Consider the following 22,823-nt stretch of genomic DNA (forward strand, 5'->3'; position numbering starts at 1 on the left):
TTCCCTTTATTCCAACCAGAGGTTGTTTCAGACCCTAGTGTTTGGTGGCTGGAAGCCTTTTATATTCAGTGAAATTATATTCACAGCTACTTTATAAGGGTTTGGGGGATTTTGTGTTCTATTTTTCCCTTCTTCTCCCTGTTACACCCTTCTTTCTTACAGGCAGCATTTCTGCCCTTTACCCATGATTATTTCTTTTATACTAAGGCCAAGCTCTTTAAATTTTGAAAGGTATTTTTTCTACTCTGTTTTCATATTAGCCTATTTATATATTCCTTCATCCGCTTATGTCAATTAATCATTTTTTAACATTGACTGGACAAGAGTGGCCAACACTGTACATTCAGCTTCAATTGAGATTTCACTGGTAGCTAGTCTGACAGATAAGATCTATGACCTTTTCTCTGTCTTTTAAATTAGTTTTTATGTTATTTTGTCTTGACTTTTTGTTGATTTATGTTGAATTTTATCTTGGATTTGCAAGATCCACAATCTTTATTCTTAATCCTTAAAATATTGCATGCTAATCAGAAGCAATGGATGGATCTGTATCTATTCAAAGTTACTTTTTCTCCAGAATCATTTCTGTCCTCTGCACCAACAATGTACAGTCTGTGAGAAGCTCATACCTGCTCCTCTGGAGTGTGCCAGAAAAGAAACAGGAGAGAAGGGCCAGGTGCTTCTCACCCACTGCCTTTCTGTTCCCACAGGAAAAGGAGAACCTAATGTTGTTACAAAACCAGCCTGGCTATTCAAAAAAGACTGTTTTATACATCCATCCTTCTAGACTTTTTAAAAATATAATGCCCACAAAATAGGAGATAATTTACCTGGAGAAAAGGCTCTAAGACAACCTTTTAGCAACATTCCAGTACCTAAAGTGTCTTCAAGAGAGCTGGAGAGGAACTTTTTGCAAGGTCATCTAGTGACCAGACAAAATTGAATGGCTTTAAACTGAAAAAGGGCAGGCTCACCTTTAGGAAGAAATTTACTGTGAGGGTTGTAAGACACTGGCACAAGTTGCCCCCAGAAGTGTGGCTGCCTCATCCTAGGAAGTGTCCAAGGCCAGGCTGGATGGGGCTCTGAGCAATTTGGTCTAGTGAAAGGTGTTCCTTTCCATGGCAGAAAGGTTGGAACAAGGTGATCTTGAAGGTCCCTTCCAACCCAAGCCATTGTGTTTCTATGATCCCTTGAATATCTGTCATAACCCTTTATATCTGCTTGCTTTTCCTCATTGCCTTCCTGTCCCTCTTTCCCTCTCTTCCTTCCTTTCTTCCTTTCCTCTGTGAACCTTTTGTCAAAATCATTGAAATCGTTTTTTAAAACAGGTTTGAACAAACAAAGAGGTTTTGAACATGAATCCCCAGTGAGGGGAACTGCAGGACTGACCAAATGCTTGGGGTTTGTTGGCTCCACAGTCACACCTTACATGTCCTCAGCCACTGACTGACTTATGAACTTCCACTTATTCAAAGGTAAGACTGCAGAAGCTTGACAGCAGGAGGGCCTGGGCCAGCTTGGATTGTTGAACAGATTAGACATTATAATTATTACATGGTCCTTGTAACAGCATGGACAGGAGAAAATAACTCTGCTTCCTGGCCAGAGCAGGTGGTGTGGTATTCTGCCCTGCTGAATCAAGCATCCCATATAATTTAGATCTAGCACTGAGACACCTACAATCCCCTCACAAATAACATTTCATTTGAGAGGATTCCCAGCTCATTCTGTCAGAATGAGTAGTTATTGCTAAGCATAAAAAAGTCTCAGAACAGAGAGGGTAACATGGGCAATTTGTTATTCATCACATCATGGTATTGCAGAAAGAAACAGCCAGGAAAGCTGAACTAACTGCCCACTGCATTAATGCATTAAGGCTGTGAGTTATCAGGAGTCTGCTGCATCTGGAAGCCCCAACAGGCACGGGCATTTTGTCAAAAAACATCAGTTACAGTTTGACAGCCACCAAACAACAAAACAAGAGTGGGTTTTGTCACTGAGCTCTGCTTTGGCTCCAGGACAAAATTTGCTCAACCCAATGGGAAGGGACAATACCTCAGGCTAAGAAATAAAAATATAAATCTGACAGTACTGACCTGTCTGTGGTGACACCAGATGTGAGATGAGATTTTGTGTTCCATCAGTTTCTCCAATAAAAATTTAATATTTGTATTTGAAAACACACTGCTACTGCAGTGAAGAGAGGGCTACACTGAGGGAGAGGCACCTTGGGAATCATTTGTTACTGTTTGCATTTGACTGTTTATAACCCCACAAGGTGCATGTGGCACACTGATAAGTGAGATCATCCACCTCTGCCACTAATGAAGATGGAATGGATGAACAAGAGTCCTGGTGAATTTTTTATCTTTCTCTTTACTTTAGATTGAGACACAGCTACTTGTGAGCTCAGACTGAATGCAGCAAAGCAGGATCTCAATTTGAGAAAAATTTTGGATCTTGTCTTTTACCTATAACTTTCATCTCTTCTATCTTTCCTCATGACACATAGATTTTATCTTTGTAACATTATGAGATTTTAATTCCCTCAATATTTCTAGTGTAGATTAAGGTTGGTTTAGATGAGCACAGTGGCCACTCATTTATTCATGCTAACTCCTTTCAGAAAGCAAAATAAAATATTGCCTGGTTGCTAGCAAGACTGGGAAAATGTATTTTAAAATTTAAAGGGGGAAATGAGAGTAAGAGGAGAATTAACAGTTCACTTTCTTATTTAAGAACTCCAGGAACTACTCAATAATTTTAAGTTTCTTAGTGTTAGGCATTAATTTCAAAAGCAATAAATAATCATTATAAATTAAGTCTATATGGGTGCTGAATTACTCTGCTGCTAAAACAAAATGAGCAAATTAACATAACTAATAAAGGCCAAACTTGTGCTTCAGTGTTTGTTTTGGTTTTGGGTTTTTTGTTCAGGTGTGTTCTCCTGTACACAAGAGTGAGAATTTAGTACCTAAGTGAATTCTATCTCCCCATCAAATTTAAATGAAATTGGACTCCAGCTGAAATGCTTAGCAGGACAGTGTAAGCATCATTTCCTCAAGAAAATAGTCTACAAAACAGCTGAGGGAATACTGAAACTCCTTTATGCTGAGAGAACAAGTGGAACAGGGATACTTCTTCACCAATCACTACTCCTTTAGGATCAATTGGAAACCTCTTCTCCCTGGGCAGGCAGTCAGAGGATGTGTTTAATTGATTCCACTCTTCTGTTTTGTCTTGTTCAAAGGAGAGGTCAATATTTGCTCTAATTGAGGAACCATTGGAGAATTTCTGTTAAAAGCCTCGAAACTACAAAATACTACAAGCACTCTTGTCTACTAGGAATATTGCTTCAAAACTGCCCTGATGAAGATTAATCAGGTGGTTAAAACGTTGTGACATCATATGAGCATTTTCAGGGTCTCTCAGTTGTTGGATTTGTTTTGTTCCTGCTTGTTTCACTTAGCACTTAAGCCTAACAATGTTTCCTCTGTGAGTGATGAGCACTGCAGAGATAGCTAAAATAGTTTTTATAAATGTGTCTGAAGCTTTAAAAGCTTCTGACAGAGTCTTGACTGAGTGTTCTCTAACAAAATCCTTTTTAAGTTTTTTCAAAAATTATTGTTTTTTATTGTTCTTCATTAATTTATCTTTAATTTATCTTGGTGTGTTTCATTCTACATTAGGACTGTGTTTGGTCTGGACTCTGATATCTTATTTCAGCCATTTATCATCTGATTTGGAGGCTAGGCTGCACCCTTGAGGACAATGTGCTTAGCTGGATCTACAGGAATATCCTATCCAAAAAAAAAAAAAAATTAAGGGAAACTGAGTTTTCTCAGTGCAGATCTAAAGTTGTACCACAAACACTTCTATGAGCCAAGGACCACCATGAAGAATGTGCACTCTTTGGGTGTTTTTCCAATTAACCTGTAGTAGAGGATGGGAATAAAACTGATAAACCCCTTGATAGTAAAAAAAAAAATGTTTGACTCAAGTTGATTCAGTTCCCCTCTGGAAAAATTATATGAATAAGTATATTTACTTTATATATATAAATATTTATATATTTATATTTATATATTTATATGTTAATTATTTACTGTGACACTTGGATCTGACCTGAGCTGAAGAAAGTAGGCAGATGGACTTGTTCCATCTCAAGCCAAAGTGTTATCAAGGTTTTCTAGAATGCTTTAAGAGAGCCCTAGCTTGGAAAGACTTCAGTGTCTCTATCAACTATTCATTTCCATCCATTTTAACAAAAAGAGTAGCAAGCACATAGGCAGCTGTTCTGCTAACCTTAGAGAACAGCCAAGGTGTAGCAGAGAAACAGTGAAAAGAAGGTTCAGTTCCTGCATCTGTTTTTCCAGAGACAACCACACTGGAAGGCTTCTAAATAAATATCATGCAAAAAGACAAAACAAAAAATCTAAAATTAAACAAAAATAGAAACCTATTTAGTAACTATAGCACCACCAACAGCTGGCTTCCTGATAAAGAGGTCTAAGAGGATTTCGGTATTTAACGATGATTTGTCTTTTTGCTGTTGTTTGTGTTTATACTGCCAAAAGTATGGCAACAGAGAAAACAGTTGTTCTAACACAGAGCTAATCTGTCTCTGTGTATGAATCATCTCACAGAAAAGGAAGTGTAGAACACAAGAAAGCCAGAATCCTAAAAAGGTTTCCAGAATGTACCCAGCTTATGCTTTCAGCTGAGCTTTGACATGTCACCAGTGGAATGGATTAAATTTTTCAACACAAGCTCTAGAGCATCATTCCTTAAAATAGTTCAGGATGTTCAAACTGAAGGAGAAATTCAGCCAAGTAGCAGATCCATTCCATTTCAAATTTTGTACTTGGATATTCTCCACTGGAAAAATACAACAAAGATTTAACTTCATACGAAAAAATTATTCCCTGCTTCTGGAATCATAGAACCATTAAGATTGGAAAACAGTTCTAAGATCATCAAGTCCAACTATCAGTCCAGCACCACCACCATGTCCACCACTAAACCATGTTCTTAATTGCCATATCCACACATTTTTTAATGTTTCTTGGGATGGTGACTCCACCACTCCCCTGGACTGCCTGTTCCAGTCTTGGAAAACCCTTCCACTGAAGAAGTGGTTGTCATTTCTGGGAGGACTTAAAAATACTAGAGCTTCATTGGACATTTTAATGAAAGCTGTAAGAAGCACAAAGTTGGTATTTGACTACTGCCTCATGGCAACTTCTGTATTAAGAGCTTGATCTATTGAAATGTTCCAGTTAATTTTCAGGAAGCTCTGTGCCCTCATCCTTTTTGATAGTGAAATATCCTAATCTTTGCTGAATTATTTTAATAAGAAGCAGTGAGTCCTGAACAGCCTGTAAAAGAAATCAGATTTGTGAGAACTCAGTGTTCATCTTCTGAGGACATCATGATGTAAAGCACAAAGCAATCTATGGGCACAAAGCCACATGCTGGGTCTGGATCTCCAATTTATGTCATCAGCAATGTGAAAAACATAAGGAAGCTGTGATTCATATGCCCCCAAGGATACACCGTGGTAGTCTAGAAAAGAGAAATTATTTACCAGCAGCAACATTTTAAATCAGAAGAAGACACAGCTTTGCCTTTATGTCCATTCCACCCTGCCCTTGGTTCTGTGCTTAGCCATGGTGTTACACTCACCTGAGGTTACTTCCAGCATCACATCCTTGGCCTGTCACAGCCCTGGCAGGTGCACAATGACATTCAAGGGAATGCACAGCTCGTGCTATTTGTGTGAGCCAATACTGACCTCGTGTGGCTGCTGGCAAGGGCAAGATACTTCTCCCTCAGACTTCCCTTGGGACTGTCCACTGCCTGCAGGACTGAGAATCCTTGTGGGTTTTTTTATGTTGGCATCTTGGGAAGCCAACATGAAAGTAACAAAATCTAAATCGTCCTTCCTGTTTTCCTTCTGAATATTTGAAGTGGCAAAGGCTTTCCTGTTGTGTATGAAATGAGTTTGCAGGTTATTTGGGACTGTTAATGCCACCCCACTGGTTCACTAGTCAGTGGTGTTTCAGCTGTGGAGGAAATGACATGGACATGCAGGTGTTAGCTTGGTCTCAGAATTGAATATTGAGAATAGGAGCAAAGATGTGCTGCCTGTTTAGTCCTGCCAAAGATCTCTCTTGTTGAAGCTGTTCACAAGGAGATGAGGCAGGATGCAGTTACACAACCACAAAATGCTCTTGGGAATGTTCACATCTAACCCAGACTGAACCAGACAGGGAGAGTCTGCAGTTACTATTACTGGTGATTTAAAATAACTTTCTTTTGGTGAGCTATGTCTCCCTGCCATGTACAGATTGCTTTTATGATTTATCAAAGCTTCTTAAGGATGCTCTCTCTGAGCTGCCTGCTGCTTCTTTACAGTTAGTATAGTAGAGCACAGCTCTAGAGAGGTATTGCTGTATATGCCCCACTTTAAGATCAGACAGGGTAATCCATAAATAACACTGCAGATAAAACGCTTGTGACATCTTTGGATTATACAACCAGGAAAAATGCATGTTTGTGGAAAGAGTTTGTGCTCTTTAAAGTGAGACAATTTTATGAATTTGATGTCCAAGTCCACCAAAATAATTTGAAACTTGGTAGAGAAATCACCACATCTGAATTAAACAAATTGGTGGAGCATAGTCAGGGATTCCTGACTATTCCTATCCTACTGCACAGTGCAAGGCAGACTTCTCATGTTTCTACATCTTTCTTTTCAGTCCATGCAATGAACACCTCATGGTGCTTATGGGATCAATATATCCTAGATGCAGGTGCAAAAATTGCTACTAATTATTAATTAATGGGTGAATTTGTATGCAAAATGCAGAAGACATCATGAGAGGGAGAAAAGACAAGCAATGATGAAAGATACAGCATTTTCAGTCTGGGTGTTGGTTCTTATTTTCAATGTCATGGCTTAAGGAAGAAAAGCACAGGCCAAGTTTCATCTGTCTCCATATGTAGGCAATTTTCTATGAATATGAAGCTATTAGTTGCCTAGAGTAGAATTAACTGTAAGTGTGGCACAGTGTGCATGTGCTCTGTACAATCAGTGCTCTGTACCATGTGTACTCTATATTATACATTCTCTGTACCATGGGTACTCTGTATTATACATTCTCTGTACCACGTGTGCTCTGTATTATACATTCTCTGCACCACGTGTGCTCTGTATTATACATTCTCTGTACCATGTGTACTCTGTATTATATGTTCTCTGTACCACGTGTGCTCTGTATTATACATTCTCTGTACCATGTGTGCTCTGTATTATACGTTCTCTGTACCATGTGTGCTCTATATTATATGTTCTCTGTACCACATGTGCCCTGTACCCTGTGCATGTGCTGTAGTGCTCTGTGTGCATGTGTGTGTGCTGGTGTGTGACAGAGAGTGTATGAATGTGTGTCTCCTTCTCTGATTCAAATCAGAGTGAAAACCTCTTTGGAGGGCAATAATAAAAACTTGATCAAGCCAGTGTAAGCTCTCAGGAACCATTCAAGCTGAAGAACAGGCTGCTCAGGCCACCAACCACCACTCTGTGCATATCAGTGTCTGAACAAGGACACCCAGAAGGATGAAGTGAAGAAAATCCACACTTACTCTTTTCTTCAATAATTAACCCTCAATTCCAACTCAATAATTAACTCAAAGTCCATCAGACCAGTTTTGGCTTATTTGTTTTGCTAATTGCAGTCTAAACTGTGTAAATAAGTGCTTGGGTCTTCACTAACTCAGTCTCTTTGAATTTGCCTTCTGACTTTTAAAGTCAATTGTTCATCACACTGGGTACTATCTTTAGTAACAGGCTGGGAACAAGGATTTGTTTGTGCAGGCTAGAGGAAAAGGGGGGAAAAATTGGAATATAAATATTATGGGAAGGGACACAGGTTGCAGCTGCAGGTATGAGTTACATGTGGAAGAACAGGACCAAAGCCCATAACAATCCATAAGCTAGAACCACAGGGAACACAGTGTGCTTCCAAGTGCTGGAGAGGCTTTAGACCAGATTTGCTTTGGGCTATACAGAGCAATATTTTACCAGATTGCCTGCTTGTGCTTGGGTCTCCAACCATAAAGGAAAAAACAGACTGTCCCCAGGCTTGAAAAGACAATGAAAGCTCACATTACCCATGCTCTACTTCATACTGCTCATGCCTGTCATGGAGTTATTTGTGATTCTCCCCATTTCTCAAGGGCACATGTGTCCTTCACTGTTACAGTCCCCTGAGAAGATATTCAAAGGGCCAAACTGAGCCTTTGTCCCCTAATACCTGCCTATTGCTTTTGAGAAAATAGAGGCCCTCTTTAAAAATGTTGCTCTTATGTTACTTTCTTGGTCTAGGAATCCCCCATGTCTATGACTAAAACCTAACCAGGATGTGGACTGTGCCACAGATTTTTTGGAATACATCTGCTTCATTTTAGACAGCCATGACACCAATCATGGTGTTTCTTCACCAGGAGTCCCCAGCAAAAATTGGATTCTGATGAGGATATAGTTTACCATATTACCACAATTAGATTCAGGAGAATAGTAAGGGTTATTTAGCAATTTTTTAAATAATGCACTAAAAGTACCAATTGGACCAGACATCATAAAACTGACATTTGTTTGGCTTTCCTGCACAGTTGTGATGAGTCTGCCCTGGCATTGACCACAGTACCTGCTTACCTGCTTATCCTGATTGCTTTGAGGGGCATTCTGCCAAATCACAGAGAATATGCCAACTCCTGGATGTAATGTTTTGAGGATGGACAAACAACTTGTTGGGATTAAGGTGAGGTCAATTCATTTTCAGCCGGTGAGAGTGGAATGTAATTATAATCAAAAGGAAAATGCATTTAACCAATGCACTAATTATGCCCTCCCTGCTGCTGGCCCCTTTGCCATTTGATATGATTGTGAATGAGTTAGGAAAAAAACTATCTGTACAGACACAGACACAACAACACAGCTCCTGCTAACTGCTAATCAGTTTGCAACAGGAAGGCAGCAATGCCCTAAATTTTGTAGTCCCTCCCTGGTTCTCTAAGCATCAACTTCTCAATGTATTTGCTGTGTTTTGGAGTCTCTGCGGATGACAACTCTGAATAATTATTTTTCCTCAAGAATTTCTTGAAAGAGGATAAAGCAACAGTTAGGACCATAAAACTTATGGAACTGGACTCTGGTCTGCTTCACTTCCATCCTTTCCAATTCCCAAGTTAGATAACGTGGGCTGTATCCCATTATCTAACACTACACAACCCATGCCATCAACAGTCTGTAAATATCTGGAGAAAAATTAAACAAAGAGAGAGGGATATATCCTTGATAGAAGGATAAACAGATGCTCATGTTGCTGATGTACAGCTGAGACTAATTTAAAGTACAGATGAATTTTTATGGAAATTGTGAGTTAGGACCAGAACTTATGGCTAGAGTCCCTGTCTATTTGGCTAGGGTAAGCAGAAATATCCTTTACTTGTTTGGTTAACTGGTATAGACATGGCCATGGAGTCATGAAGAAACAGCAAATCCCTCCAACCCCAGCCCACCAATTTCCATAACTTCCTGGTAACAGTGTGCAGCCAAGTGTAAGGAAGTTCTCTATTGCAATATATGGGGCCAGAGGAAAGGAAATCAAGTCTACTTACAAATAACATTCCTGAAACTTGTTCTTAAATATTGAACATGAAAACACCTACAAAATGTCCTAGAATTTACTGATTTTCTGTCTTCAAGGTTTTGCTGTTTCAAGACCTTGTTTCAAGTCTCATTTATTTCACTGATCAAAAAGAACTCCATGTTCAAGGCCTTTTAGACCATGATTATTTTACTTCATAATTCTGTATTCAATAAGTCAGAGATGGTTTTCATTCTTCAAACAGAAGGACAGTCTGAAGCATAGAATCACAAAATATTTTGGGTTGGAAGGGACATTAAAACCATCTTGTCTCAATCTTCCTGCCATGGGTAGAGACACATTCCACTAGACCATGTTGCTCAAAGCCCCATCCAGCCTGGCCTTGAACATTTCCAGGGATAAAGCACCAGCCACAGCCCTTCATATAGCTGACCTATTTTCTTGCAATTGAGCATCTTTTACTCTACTTCTCTTTATCACTCTCCTTGTGTTTGCCGTGAGCTACATGGACAAAAGGGATTGGGGAATTTCCTAATCAAGAACCACAGAAAGTACAGACAAAAGGAAGCAAAGATTTTATTGACATTTCTTTACACAGAACACAAGCTACACAAAATGCCACAATAAAGCATATGTAGAAAAATAGTAGAATCATATTGGCACTGATGACTATTCATTATTATTATTATTATATTATTATTATTGTCATTATTATCATCATCATCATATTATTATACAGGTTTCATCATAACCATAATAAATAAGCATTAAAATTTCACAGTGGCATCATAAGCTTTACATTCATGATCTTATTTATACAAGGGACCATGTCAGATTTCTTCAGCTTTTTTGTATGGTCATGATTCAAAGTAGTAGATTTAAAAATTAAAAGCCCTTTCCCTTAACCTATAAGGATCTGTCCACAGTAATCCATTGACTTGATCCCTTGAAGAGGTCTGCATTGGTCTTAAAAGACATTACTTTTAAAACACATTTGACCAACTGGAAAATTGGCCTTAAAAAGAACGCAGAACATTTGTTATCTTGTGGTGGTCTGACTTTGAGATGCCATGGATGCTGCTGGTTGCCATTTGTTAAGATCTTGTGGCTGTAAAAAGCTCTTCACCAGGTCAATCCACTTGCAGATTTGGTCCATTATACCAAGAGTGCATTTGACCAGCATTTCTCAGGATCAGACCTTTAATAAAGACTTCGTAAATGCTGTTGAGTCTGAACCTACATTCCAAGAAAATTGATTTGCATTTCCATTTTCCTTAAAATATCACAGAATTGACTCAACTTCACATGTTTCCACTTAGTGAGATTAGTTTTGTTTTTTTGATGTAAGTCTCACTTAAATCTTGACAGACATAGTTAAAGAAAATTGAAGTGTGTGGCAGTTGACAAATGTTCATTAGGGAAAGGGAAGTAAATTAGACAGAGGCAGACAGAGCATGTGTTGTAAATCTTGGTGTCTTAAAAAAATAGCACAGATTTTCTAAGCTCTCAACCTCTAATTATTGCTGCTTCTGTCTGATTTGAAATAATTCTTGAGAAACATAACTGCCTCAATCAAATATAATAATGTCTCATTTAAAAGTCCAAACTGTAGTGTCACATGATGGAATCTGCTGTACTTGTATTCAAAACACAGAAAGGGTTATAATTAAAAATACCATAGACTACTCATCTGCAAAGTTCAGCCTCAATATCAAGTTACTGTATAAATTCAAATTTGCAGAATGTTGTAGTTACTGTTACATGCACCGGTTATATCATGCATATTGCTTGCCCTGAACAATCAGCCCCAAAGGAAGTACTTGGAGAATGATATATCTCTGATGCTTTGCTTTGCAGCCTGTGTGCACAAACATGGGCATGAATCCAATGCTAGTATTTTACATCCACTTTGCAAGAGTACAAATGGTTATCAAGTTCAGGGACCAACCTCTTGATTTTGTATAGTTTTTTTTATGATTAAAAACCCCATAAATTTGAAATGCTTCAAGCTGAAATTACTCATTTGAAACTCAGCCCAATATTATTTGGCAGTTGCTTATCTGAAAAACCTCAATCCATGTTATTTCATTCAAAAAATTTTATACCTTGCCTTTGTTAACTAAAAATTGTAACAGTGTGCATACAGAGAACCAGTTTCAGAGCAAATTATTTACAGGAAACAGTAGGGTTTAATTCCAAGAGGTATTTTCTAAATATTTAATAAATAAGTAAAATGTAACACTGAAACACAGGCTAAGGATCTTCACAGAACTATGCTCCTGTCTGTTGAATTCTAGTTCACATGTCTGTTGAGGAACAGTGAAGGTCCAATTTTAGGTATTACCATTGAGCTGGGAATTAATCCAGCAGTACTCCAATTAATCCAAGGTGTTCCATTTGAATAGATACTGTAAAAATGTGCTTACTTCTGCTGCCATTGTTAACTTTAACTATTAAAAAGTCAAAGTCTGATTTTGAGAGCTACAATTTTGAAACACTTGGAAGAAAGTGTCATTAAATCAAGAATATGGTTCCAGTGTCAAAACCAGAGTAACTGTGTTTGTACATTTCATACAGGGAAAGATAAGACATCAATCAAAACCTGTCTCAGACATGTGTTTTGTTTGTAACACAAACTAGAATGGTTAATTTTAGGTGTCTGAATTTGCAGCATGGAACAGAGGGCTAAGAAAGAGGACAGAATTCCCCCAACTTTCTTTACTGGCTAAATTAGACTCATCAACATAAACTTCCTCTAAAACAAGAAACAAGATCTCCTAAAAGACAAGTCTTTCCCACTTAAGGCTTGTATTGCTCATCAAAGGTAATTCTGTATATAGAGAAAGCTTAATTTTCTGCTGTCTCAGATGCTGTGGCTAATTGTCTAAGCATAAATGAAAGAGATTTAAGATCAGATTTTTATTTTTTTAAAGGATTGGAGTATGTTTTAGGGGAGTTATAAAGATGATTAATGCCAGAGTCTAAGACAATAATAAATAGATTCATTGTTCAAGGAAACAAGTTTTAGGTTAAGCTCTTCTACTTGTAAGGAATCTTATTATTAGAGACAAATCCAAGTAGAAAACTATCAACATAATTTTCAATTTGCTTCTGAACTTTGTGTTTTGGAATATGCTGATCTGTGTTTTGACCTGATACTTTTACCAAAAATCCAGTAATATTCTAGAGTGATTTATTTTGATGAATTGGATAGGATTTTGGAAGGTGTTCTTTTTTATTTCTCTGTCATTACAGCCATCTCAGTGGGGTATATTCCTGTCACATCCTAGACAGAATAAGGGTTTATCTTTGCTTTCTCCTCAGTCTGTCAGAGCTATATCTAGACTTAGACTCACCTGGAGACCCAAAAAAGGAATGGGACAAAACATCAGTGCATGTTTTTTCTTGGCAAAACAAACACATTAAAAAAGGAACACAAGATACTCTACAAATACCAGTGGGTTTCCAGTGGTGTGGGGTTTTTCCCAGACATGCAGTGGCAAAGGAATACCATGGCTTTTCCAGACTTCTTGACTGATCTCCTTCATATTTCATAAGAAGTTCTAACTGCAGAAAAAGGAAATAGCTAATTTCCCAAACTGGAAGCATCGTCAAATATATAGAAGACTAAAATTAGTAAGAAGAGTGGCAAAGCTCATAAATCATTGATCTACCAGCTTAAAAAATGAATGCTTGGTTGAAGAGGATGGATGTCAAGGAAAATTAAGAGACGGTGACAGGCTTCCTGTCTTAGGAGACAGGGCAGCTCAGTTTGACACGTTGCATTGACCACAGAAACCATGGGGGTGGTAGATAACACACATCAAACTCAGGGCTGCTTAGATAAGCTTTGTCAGCTAATGGTGTGCCAAGAGGTTGACAAATCACTGCACAAAACAATCTGTCTCCTCCAATGAGGTGGGAGAAGCCAAGAAATGGCTCTTTCATAGGATGTGGATGAAGCCAAGAAATGGCTCTTTCACAGGATGTGGATGAAGCCAAGAAATGGCTCTTTCACAGAAGCTCTCCAGGACAACCAGTGTAAGCTGTCCCCAAAAGCAACAGAAAACTGTTTGAATGATCACCACCAGCTTCCTCCTAAGTATGCTGTGGTATATATACACTGTGAATGGGAAGACAGGTTCACCTCATATGGGAATAACATACAGCTCCTATGGGAAAAGACACCTTCTGTTTACATATGTATTTGGGGTACACATCATATGGGAGAGATTACGTACAAGAACTATATTTATATCAGCATTTTTACTGAAAGGGATGACTCATTTTACATCAAAAACATCCCCACTCAGCCTTTCCCATGCATGTAGCTGCATATTTAATAGTATCAGAAATGCCTTGGCCTCTTTGCACAGCTGGGAATGATGCACATAGTCTTATCCATATAAAAGCAGCAAAGAGTAAGTGCTGGAATGGGTAGATTCCTAAGAGCACTTATGCTTTCAGGAAGGAATTATAAACTTCTTAAATTAGTTGCTTGAAATATGGGAGTTTTCAGCACCAAAAGCTGTTTTTAGTATAACCCCATTTACAGGATGAATAAAAAAAGAAAGGCCATCACAATATTCCAACCACCCACTCCAAAATAAATGACAATTACCTAAGACTGGACTTTCATGTGGAGAAGAGGGGGTTTTTTGTTCTTTTGCATAACTTGTCTGTGTTTGTAGCTGATATCTTTCAAAGACTGGAAGTCATGGTGGATTGTAGTAATAGTTCACTGTATCACAGTTTCACATTTGAAGAGGCAGAAGATACTTGAAGACATGAAACTCCATGCAATTAGCAGGGAGACATTGGACTTATGGAATATATATGTATGTGTGAAAATCCATTTCAGAAAGACATGGTTAGGTTGCTACTCAGATAAGAGCATTTAGCAGCACTTTGGGTGAAAGTAGAGAATTGAATTTTCAAAAGCAAAGAAATCAAGTTTCAAGGTTGTAGCAGAAGTTAATTTAGTCTGACCTTTTGCATAAGATGTTTATACATATTTATTCTTTATGCTTTTGTCCTATGAGGGGAAGGCCTGACTCATCTGCATTTAAAGCATTCTAACAGTTTAACACTGATTAAACTCCTCTCATAAGCATTTCTATTCAGTGCATGGATTTCTCTTGGGGAAGTGCAGATGTATTACACAGGCTTCCTAAAACAGAAGAGAAACATCAGCAGCCCTGGCCACACTGGGCTCCCTCAATATCTGTGCCCAAAGTAAAAATTAATTCAGAGGGGGCTGGAAGATTCCAGTTGTGGCAACAGGAGAACAGCTCCACCTCTTTGGATTAAAGCCTCAGACAGGGAGAGGATGTAATGAGTGGCAGCAGCCAGAGTTCCTCCTGAACAGGAAAAAGGCACCAGTCTGCAGCAGAGCAGCCATCCAATGCATTTTTCCAGTTCCTGGTGCCTCTTAAACCCAGTTCAGAGTTGAGAAACTTGAGGGGGTCCAACAAAAGACCACCAAGACAATGAGGGGGTCTAACACACAACTTCTGAGCATAGACTGAGTTAGGCTTGTCTAGCCTGTCACAAAAAACACCAAGTGAAAAAGACCTGTCTGAAAGCATGGAAAAGGAAGATACAACTGTACCAGAAGCAAGAAAAACTCCATGGAATAAAAAGGTGGGATAAAAATAAAAGGTAACAGAAAAAGCTGCAGCTCAGAAAGTTTAAATTGGATTTTTTTTTTCATTTTTTTTGTTGTTGTTTGCTTGGTTGTTTTCCCTAGGAGTGATATATAGCAGCTGAAAGGGTATTCCGGAGTAACTGTAGTATATCCATCACCAGATGTTTTTAATATCTAGCAAGAGAAATATATGGCTGACCTTACAATGAGGTTCATGATAATCCTGCTTTGAACAGGAATTATACAGGGATACTTCCAGCTGCTCCTTCCGAAACAAAATATTCTGTCACCTGTAAAAAGACTGGACAGGTGCATGGCAGTCTTCATAAAGGACTGAGAAAATTGACTGGAATGAATGTGTGAGCACAATGTCCCACTCCTGGATAAATGGAATGGCAGTGCTGGATATATTTGTGAATCCCTGTCAGCACAGACTTCACAGTACATGGAAGAGATGCAGTCAGGTCATGGAAAGGTGACCAAGCAAATATGGGAATGTCTGGACAAAGAACAGTAGTTTAGGGCAATTTAGGCGTCTCAAAGGAATTGCAAATTAAGGGAACCATGTACAGAGCCAGGGGCAGAACCTTGCAGTGTTTATGTTTGACCCCAAAGGCAAAACCAAACCAGAGGAGAGTGAACTGCAGCTAATCAATCCATCCACTATGAATTTCATTACTCCAAACATCAATGGTCTAATTTTTAATTCAGTAATTATTTGTCCTGAGACTGTGGTACCACAGCCATAAAGTAACTGCATTAAAGAAGGTGAACACTAACTCAAACAGACCTGTATTTATTCTGGTTTATAGTTTGAAAACAATTCAATGATTAAATAAACACTGAAAATTTGGAGGAGGGTGTAAATTTAGCTAGAAACTGTCAATTAGATAACATTAACTATCAAAACTGCTGAGCTTGTGTGCTGAAATAAAGAAAAGCACTCCATAAGAGTTATCTATGGACATGACCTTTAGCATCTAAATAACCAGCTGGAGTGAAATATGTCAGCTGTTCTGATGATAATTTATAAATGGAAATTTAAGTCTGCAAAGAAAATAATCATTCAGCTAGGCTGACACATATTGGCATGCTGAGACTGCCTCAGAAATGCTCCATGACTACTCATTATATATTGAATTTCATGGGATATTTGCATAAGCCTTCACAAGTGTCTAACCCTGCTATTAGAAGTTCTCCTTCATCACCACTCTCATTATTTTTAATGCAGAGGTAGAAAGCAAGAAAACTTCCTTTTTTTTCCTTTTACACGCAAAAAGCACTAAAGAAAACTACAAATTGTAATGAAAACTTTTCTTGAATTTCCAGTTTTGACACTCTTGTGATAGCTTTCTGTCTCAAGTGTGGCTCTTTTCTGGCAAGGGAACAGTGAAAAGGATTGGTCAGTGGATATTTATGAAATGCTTTGAAGTAAAATAGTGCTCAGAATTTGTGTAGGTAATTCCAAAGCTCTGAGCTAAGGTTTCAAGTCTTTAGAAAATAATCCTTTAAAGATAAAAAATTTCAATTTCCTCTATTGTCAATGGACAGACCTGATTTTGAAAACGAATTTTGAATTTCATTAAAGGGAAAATGAGCATTCATTGGAGGCCAGAAAAAGACCCATTTCCTGATAGATTTTAAAAGAGCCTTATTCATATTTTAAATGTTTGCTTTTGGTCAAGGTGTGCAGTCAAAACTTGCACCCACATATGAAAAACTGAAGTAATCCAGTCCACAAACGCTGACCCTCCAGTTCCTGTCGACATCTTAGACACTCAGAAAGTGAGTCTTATTATAAATTACCTTCATAAGGAATGGAGATAAATAACTCTAAATGCTACCAAAGCACAAAACAGGATCACCCCTGCAGATTTTCCATAGCACCTACCTCTCTTCACTGATTAGAGATAGAAATTAGGCCTTTTACTTTAGTAGAATAAATTCATTTTGAAACAAGTTTTTAAGCACAAATTAGGTGAGGAAATTAAACAGGACAAATATTATAATTCTCCAAGAAGAAAAAAATCCAGAGGATTCAGGAGATGGGGTTCTCTTTTTCCACAAGATTGAAAATCAGCTCCTTGAAAATCCTTAGCCCAGATGCAGGAAGAACTTACTATTCTGTCCCTCATCTACACACACTTAGTCAATACTGCAATTTCTCTCCTTCCATACTTTAAAAAATCCATTCCAGAAGATATTAAATTCTTTTAAAATTGGGAAGAAATGGGCTCTAGGAAACTCAGAATATCAGAGAAGAATTTATTCAGCTATTAATAAAGGCATGATCATAGAATTATAGATATCCACTGAATTGTAATAACCACACAGTTTTCAAGTTCTTAAATTCTTTTAAAATTTCAGTCCTCTTAAATGTTTTAGTCTCCTTCAGGAACTTCTTGTCTTTCTTCCATCCCCCTCTCATTGTCTCTGTCTTTCAAAGCCTTGACATCTGCTGGCTCTGCTCCTCTTTTTCTACACATTGGCTATCACCTTTTCCCCAGAGAACTTGCCCATCTGGCCTACAGCCCACACTTCACCTCTGACACTGGAAAACCTCAATAGCCAAATGCACTTAACCTGGTGGAGATCCTCCTTGTTAGTTTTAAGCTTTTTAGATGCTAAAAAAAACCTTTGGAATGCTGGGCTTGTTTTTTTTTTTTTTTTTATTTAACTGAAGAATCCTTTAGAATTGAAGGGAGTTTCACTTCAAATACAGCTGACACTAATATTGACAAGCTATAAAAAAACCCCCGAGGTTTGTCCCTCTGTCCAAGGTCCTGAAAAATCAGAGAGCTTCACTGAAGAGTTCAAGCCCTGCCCCCATAGATAGAGGAAGGCAAAAGGGATTTGTGCAGTCTGTGGGGAAAATCCTTGCAGAAATACTGCAAATGTACTTAAATGTATTTTAAAAGGCTTTATGTGAAAGGACAATATATTGAAATTCCAAAGGTTGTTACAGAAACAAAGATGCTGTCAGGGCACTTTGCTAATTTTTATGAAAATAATTCTTGCTGTATATTTCTTTCCATGTAAGTACAAATCTGAAACTATACTTTGATGAAGTCCAAAAACTTAGATATTATTTCTATTATAATCAAAATGCAGATTTCTTTGCCATATTGTCTATAAAATTGAGTGGATTTATAGTTCTTAGAGTCAATGTCCCATTAAAAAGAATAAAAGAAGAAAAAGTGAGGGAGGTTATTCTGAGAACTTAAAATGGAAGCTCAACTAGACCACTATTGCCAATATATCCCACATTGTTCTGCCAAGGATGATAAAATCTGTGTCTTATCATTTGACAGGAATGATACTTTGCGGATTTTTCTGAGGTTCCACAGGATCTTTTTTCCATACTGCAGAAGATGTAAGTTATGTGGACCTGATTCAAGTCTATAAACAATTCAACCCCAACTCTGAAATCTGACTGAGCCACCAAAGGATTCTATATGAATAGGAACACTGACACCTTTAGGTATATTTATCCATCAGTCAGAACACTGGTAGGAGTACAGAACACCAAAGTGAACTTGGAAAGACCCGTCACCTCTTGCAGCAAAGCAGAGACCTTTCCCCATGTCCATTCTCTCACAGTCATGCAAACAGAAGTCTGGGAATGCTGTCCAAAGCACAAGGCAAGGCAAGAACTCCCATATGAGTACAAGAACAGCTACACTGCTTTGTTTTCAGACTCAAGACTGTGAGAGTTGGTGAGTGAGACCTGGAAATAAGCAAACTTCTTTGAATAGACTGTGTACACTCACACAGTGGGCATAGGTGTAAAGTCACTTCTTTCTAAATGTTTTTCAAAATTTTCAGTTTGCAGACTCATGATCATTTTCTACAAGTGGACCAGACCCTCATACAGCACACTGGAGATTGCTTATGGTTAGAAGCTGCTTTTCTTTCCTGTTTTTCCATATAGGAGTATATAGTATAGGCTACACTATATAATAGCTCCACCTCCATGTCCCATTACATTTAAAATTTTGTAGACAATTTACTGAGGAAGAAGTTGTGATATGTCCATGCAGCTGTCACTAGACTGCTGAGGCCAAAAAGTGAGAAAGAATTCCCAAACAAGAAATGGAAACCACAGGTTTCCTGATAGAATTCATTTGTTAACTGAGTAAAACTGACTGTTAACAATTAACAGTCAATCTGTAAGGAAAAAAAGAGAGAAAGAGAGAGAGAGTGAGACATAAATGTACCCATTTAATTCAAGTACTGAGGTATTGTTTAAGAAACTTGTCAACATTGAATCACACCATGGAATTGTTCCCATAGAATTTCTGCCTCTATGAGGGCACAAGGTTTTTATGTGTAATACTTCTTTTCAGGTGTTTTAGTCTCACCTTTTGGTATTTACCTTCTTTCTCCTTCCTATTTTAAATACATGCATCAGTTATCAAGCCAGCCTTTTTCCTTTACCAGCAGAAACTTTTCTTGAACTAATTTTGTGGTTTTCAGTTTTTTTCTTTTGCAAAAAATTAGTTTTACTTTTTGCAACTATAAATATTTCCCTGTGGTTGTGATGTATTTTGTTTTCATTTTGTATTCTCTTATTTCACAAATCCCCACCATCTTGATCTTAGTTTACTGATGGGAGCCTTGACACCTAAACCCAACTGTATAATTTTTTTATAGTCATTGCTAGAATATATGGAGACTTGTTCATTTTCATTTTTAAACAAATTGTATTTGCTTTAAAAAATTGCCTGCCTTCTAAACAAAAATAATTCTGAAGAATTATTCACTTTCTCTTTTTTCAAAAAACTCCTGTGACATTGAAAATTCATGAAAATGTTATGAAAATGTGCAGAAAGTTATTGAAATTTGTCACTTTAAATCTGATAACTTTGTGATAAAAATCCTACTGCAAATTTAATGAAAAAATTAAAAATTGGGAAATACGTTCTTTTTCAAAACTCTTAAAAACAACCTAGATATCATTGCATGAATAAAGTTTTAAATCGTTCAACCAGCTGTAACCATATAATAATTAGGACCGTATACAGCACTGCAAATGGGCATTAACAAAGTATGTAGAGAGTATTGCAGAGGATCCTAAGACATTCTTATATTTTTAAAGCTTTCCATAATCCTTACCATTCTATATCTCCAGCCTTTATTTTTCCAAATATTTGGGGTTTTCAAGGGTATAACTGGCTAGACTTTGAATTCCATATCAGCATAATAAATTAAAAAAAAACAAAGAAAATTGTTGGAACAAATGGACTTAGATACAAATTCAAACATAAAAATTTTAACTTTAGGATTGTAACACAGTCAGTTATGATCCTCTATAAATGTAAACAGAAGAAATGTTAACAGATCCCACTGATATTTTACAAGTAATCCAATATAGTCCTCTTGGTTTGGCAGCTTGTAACACAAATTAAATTCTTCCCAAACTACAGTTGGGGCTTCTTTTTAAAGACAAATATTATTTTTTTTTCATTCTATGTAAAATATTTTACTCCTTTCCATTATTTTAATGTACAATTTGTATGTTACAAATTATTACCAGTAATGGAACCATCCAGGTATTTTCTTCCATCAAACAGAAAGACTGAAACTTTCATAAATTGTTTTCAGACTTTTCAGTTCATCACAAAGAAGGTTTTTACCTGAGTTCACATACACTTGTTTCCTTGTGTGTTAACTACTCCAAAAGTGCTACAAATGTAGAGCTTTGTTAATACATAAATTAGTAGTAAATAAATGACAGACAAGTTCATGGTTTAATATTCAGAAGAAATGGGAATTATATTGGTCCAATAAGATTTAGAGAATTAACCTTCTTATTCTGATTCTGTACTTCAGAAGTGGCTCATGTCTTTATGTGGACAAAAAACATAGAAACTGAAGAGGAATATTTATTTCTTCCAAAAGCACCAATACTTGGAAGCTTGAATGCCTTAAAGCCATAGCACTTTATTCTCTGAAAGAGAAATGGAAATGGAAAGTTTGAAAGTCCCACCTGATCTCATTTCTAACATTGCACTCTGTTGGCTAAGGAAGTCTCCTCCACCCAATGGAAAGGTTGGCCTCTGTTACCCCATACTTCAGGCACTATTTGAAGTAGTTGAGTCCTGCCACGAGGAAAAACTTCTCCAGGAAAAGCTCGGAGTCCAGCACGGCAATGTGGGCAGCCCGGCCTATCAACGTGTTGGCGGTGTTAGGCAGAGCGTGAAACACGTTGTGTCTGATCAACGTGCAGTCCTTGGCCCCAATCAAAGGCTGGAGCAGGTTGTTGATCATTTCTGCATAAACAGGACCTGAAAAAGGGTTGAGATATCACAACTACATGCCAAAGCTCCCAGACCCTCTCTTTTCTTCCAGTATCATTTAATTACAGTCTCAGTGAGAAGGAAAATGGAAGCAAGGCCAAAAATAAATGTAAGAGACAGCAATCCAGTTCAAAGATTTGCCAGGTACCAGAGTGGTGCTCTGATATATGGTTTCTTTGAGCTAGGTCTTATAAGCTCTTGGAGATTTATATCACACCCAAGATAGCTCAGCTACCTTAGAAGGTATAAAATCGGCAGGATGGCTTCTGTGGTAGTGTTGGAAACAGAAAAGTTTTAATAAAAGGCAAAATAACAAAACTCTTTACACAGAAAACCCAAACCAAGTGGAAGACTTTCTTGCTCCTGGTAAAACACCCCATAAAATCGATTAGTATCTTTGTTCTCTTCTTTTTCTAGTAAATTGCTTAGGCTGGACTTTTTGGCTTCTGTCCAATTAGCTATCCTTAAGTTTGAGGTGAAGTCCCCAAGATCCTATAAGGTGTCTTTTTACCTAATTGAGGAAAGAAACTTCTGGGCTTTTTTTCCTTTTTAGGAGACAAAGGATAGTTTTATCACTCCATCAAGAGGGGGCACATTCCTACAGTGCTCATCTAATGGAGGCACTGGCCACGAGGAGGGATCTGCTGAAGCTGCTTAGCATGAGCCTGGGACATCCTCAGCCAGTGTTTCCTCTGTCAGTGAAGAAAATGCTCATGCTTCATTTAAGGGAGTGGGGTTGGTCTCACACTGCCTATGAATTCAAATGTGAGAGGGTCTGGCATGACACAAGTCCATTTGGATTTCTCTGGTGATTCTAATGCAGGAAAGGCATAATGTAGAGATAGTTGAGGTGTTTATAGGGGCGGAAACAATGGCTCAGGAAACATTTGCAGATAAATGATCTGATGTATTGATAAATGTAATGATCTGCCTCCCACTAGATAAATATGTACCCAAGGAACAACCACTGTAGGTGAGTTGAGGAATTTTCTTTTAATTCATGTCTGAGGTAGCTAGAAAGAGCTGTCATTTAAGTAAGAGGTGTGAAGGCAACCATGCTGATTATTGGGCCTGTGTGTCTCTTTCTGCTTCCAGAGAATACCTCCATTTCTAAGTAATCACGTATGTGAAATGGGTATGAAATTGCACTGAACATTATTCCTGGATGTGGCATCAAACTGAGGCCATGAACATTTTATAAAT

At 37.8% G+C, this 22,823-nt stretch overlaps 1 protein-coding gene across 2 annotated transcripts in view; it reads right to left on the reverse strand.

Moving 5' to 3' along the window:
- Positions 1 to 10,226: 10,226 nt before the first annotated feature.
- FAM135B (family with sequence similarity 135 member B) overlaps positions 10,227 to 22,823 on the reverse strand; it is a 201,200-nt gene continuing 188,603 nt past the window's right edge. For both annotated transcript variants that reach the window (XM_071421852.1, XM_071421851.1), the window contains one exon: positions 10,227 to 21,608. In XM_071421852.1, the coding sequence (XP_071277953.1) occupies positions 21,403 to 21,608 (206 nt within the window). In that variant the 3' untranslated portion in view covers positions 10,227 to 21,402. The remainder of the gene's footprint in view (positions 21,609 to 22,823) is intronic.

This window comes from Agelaius tricolor, unplaced genomic scaffold (genome assembly GCF_023055355.1).
Source record: "Agelaius tricolor isolate 1412-34295 unplaced genomic scaffold, bAgeTri1.0.p SCAF_2, whole genome shotgun sequence".
In the NCBI taxonomy this organism is placed as follows: Eukaryota; Metazoa; Chordata; class Aves; order Passeriformes; family Icteridae; genus Agelaius; species Agelaius tricolor.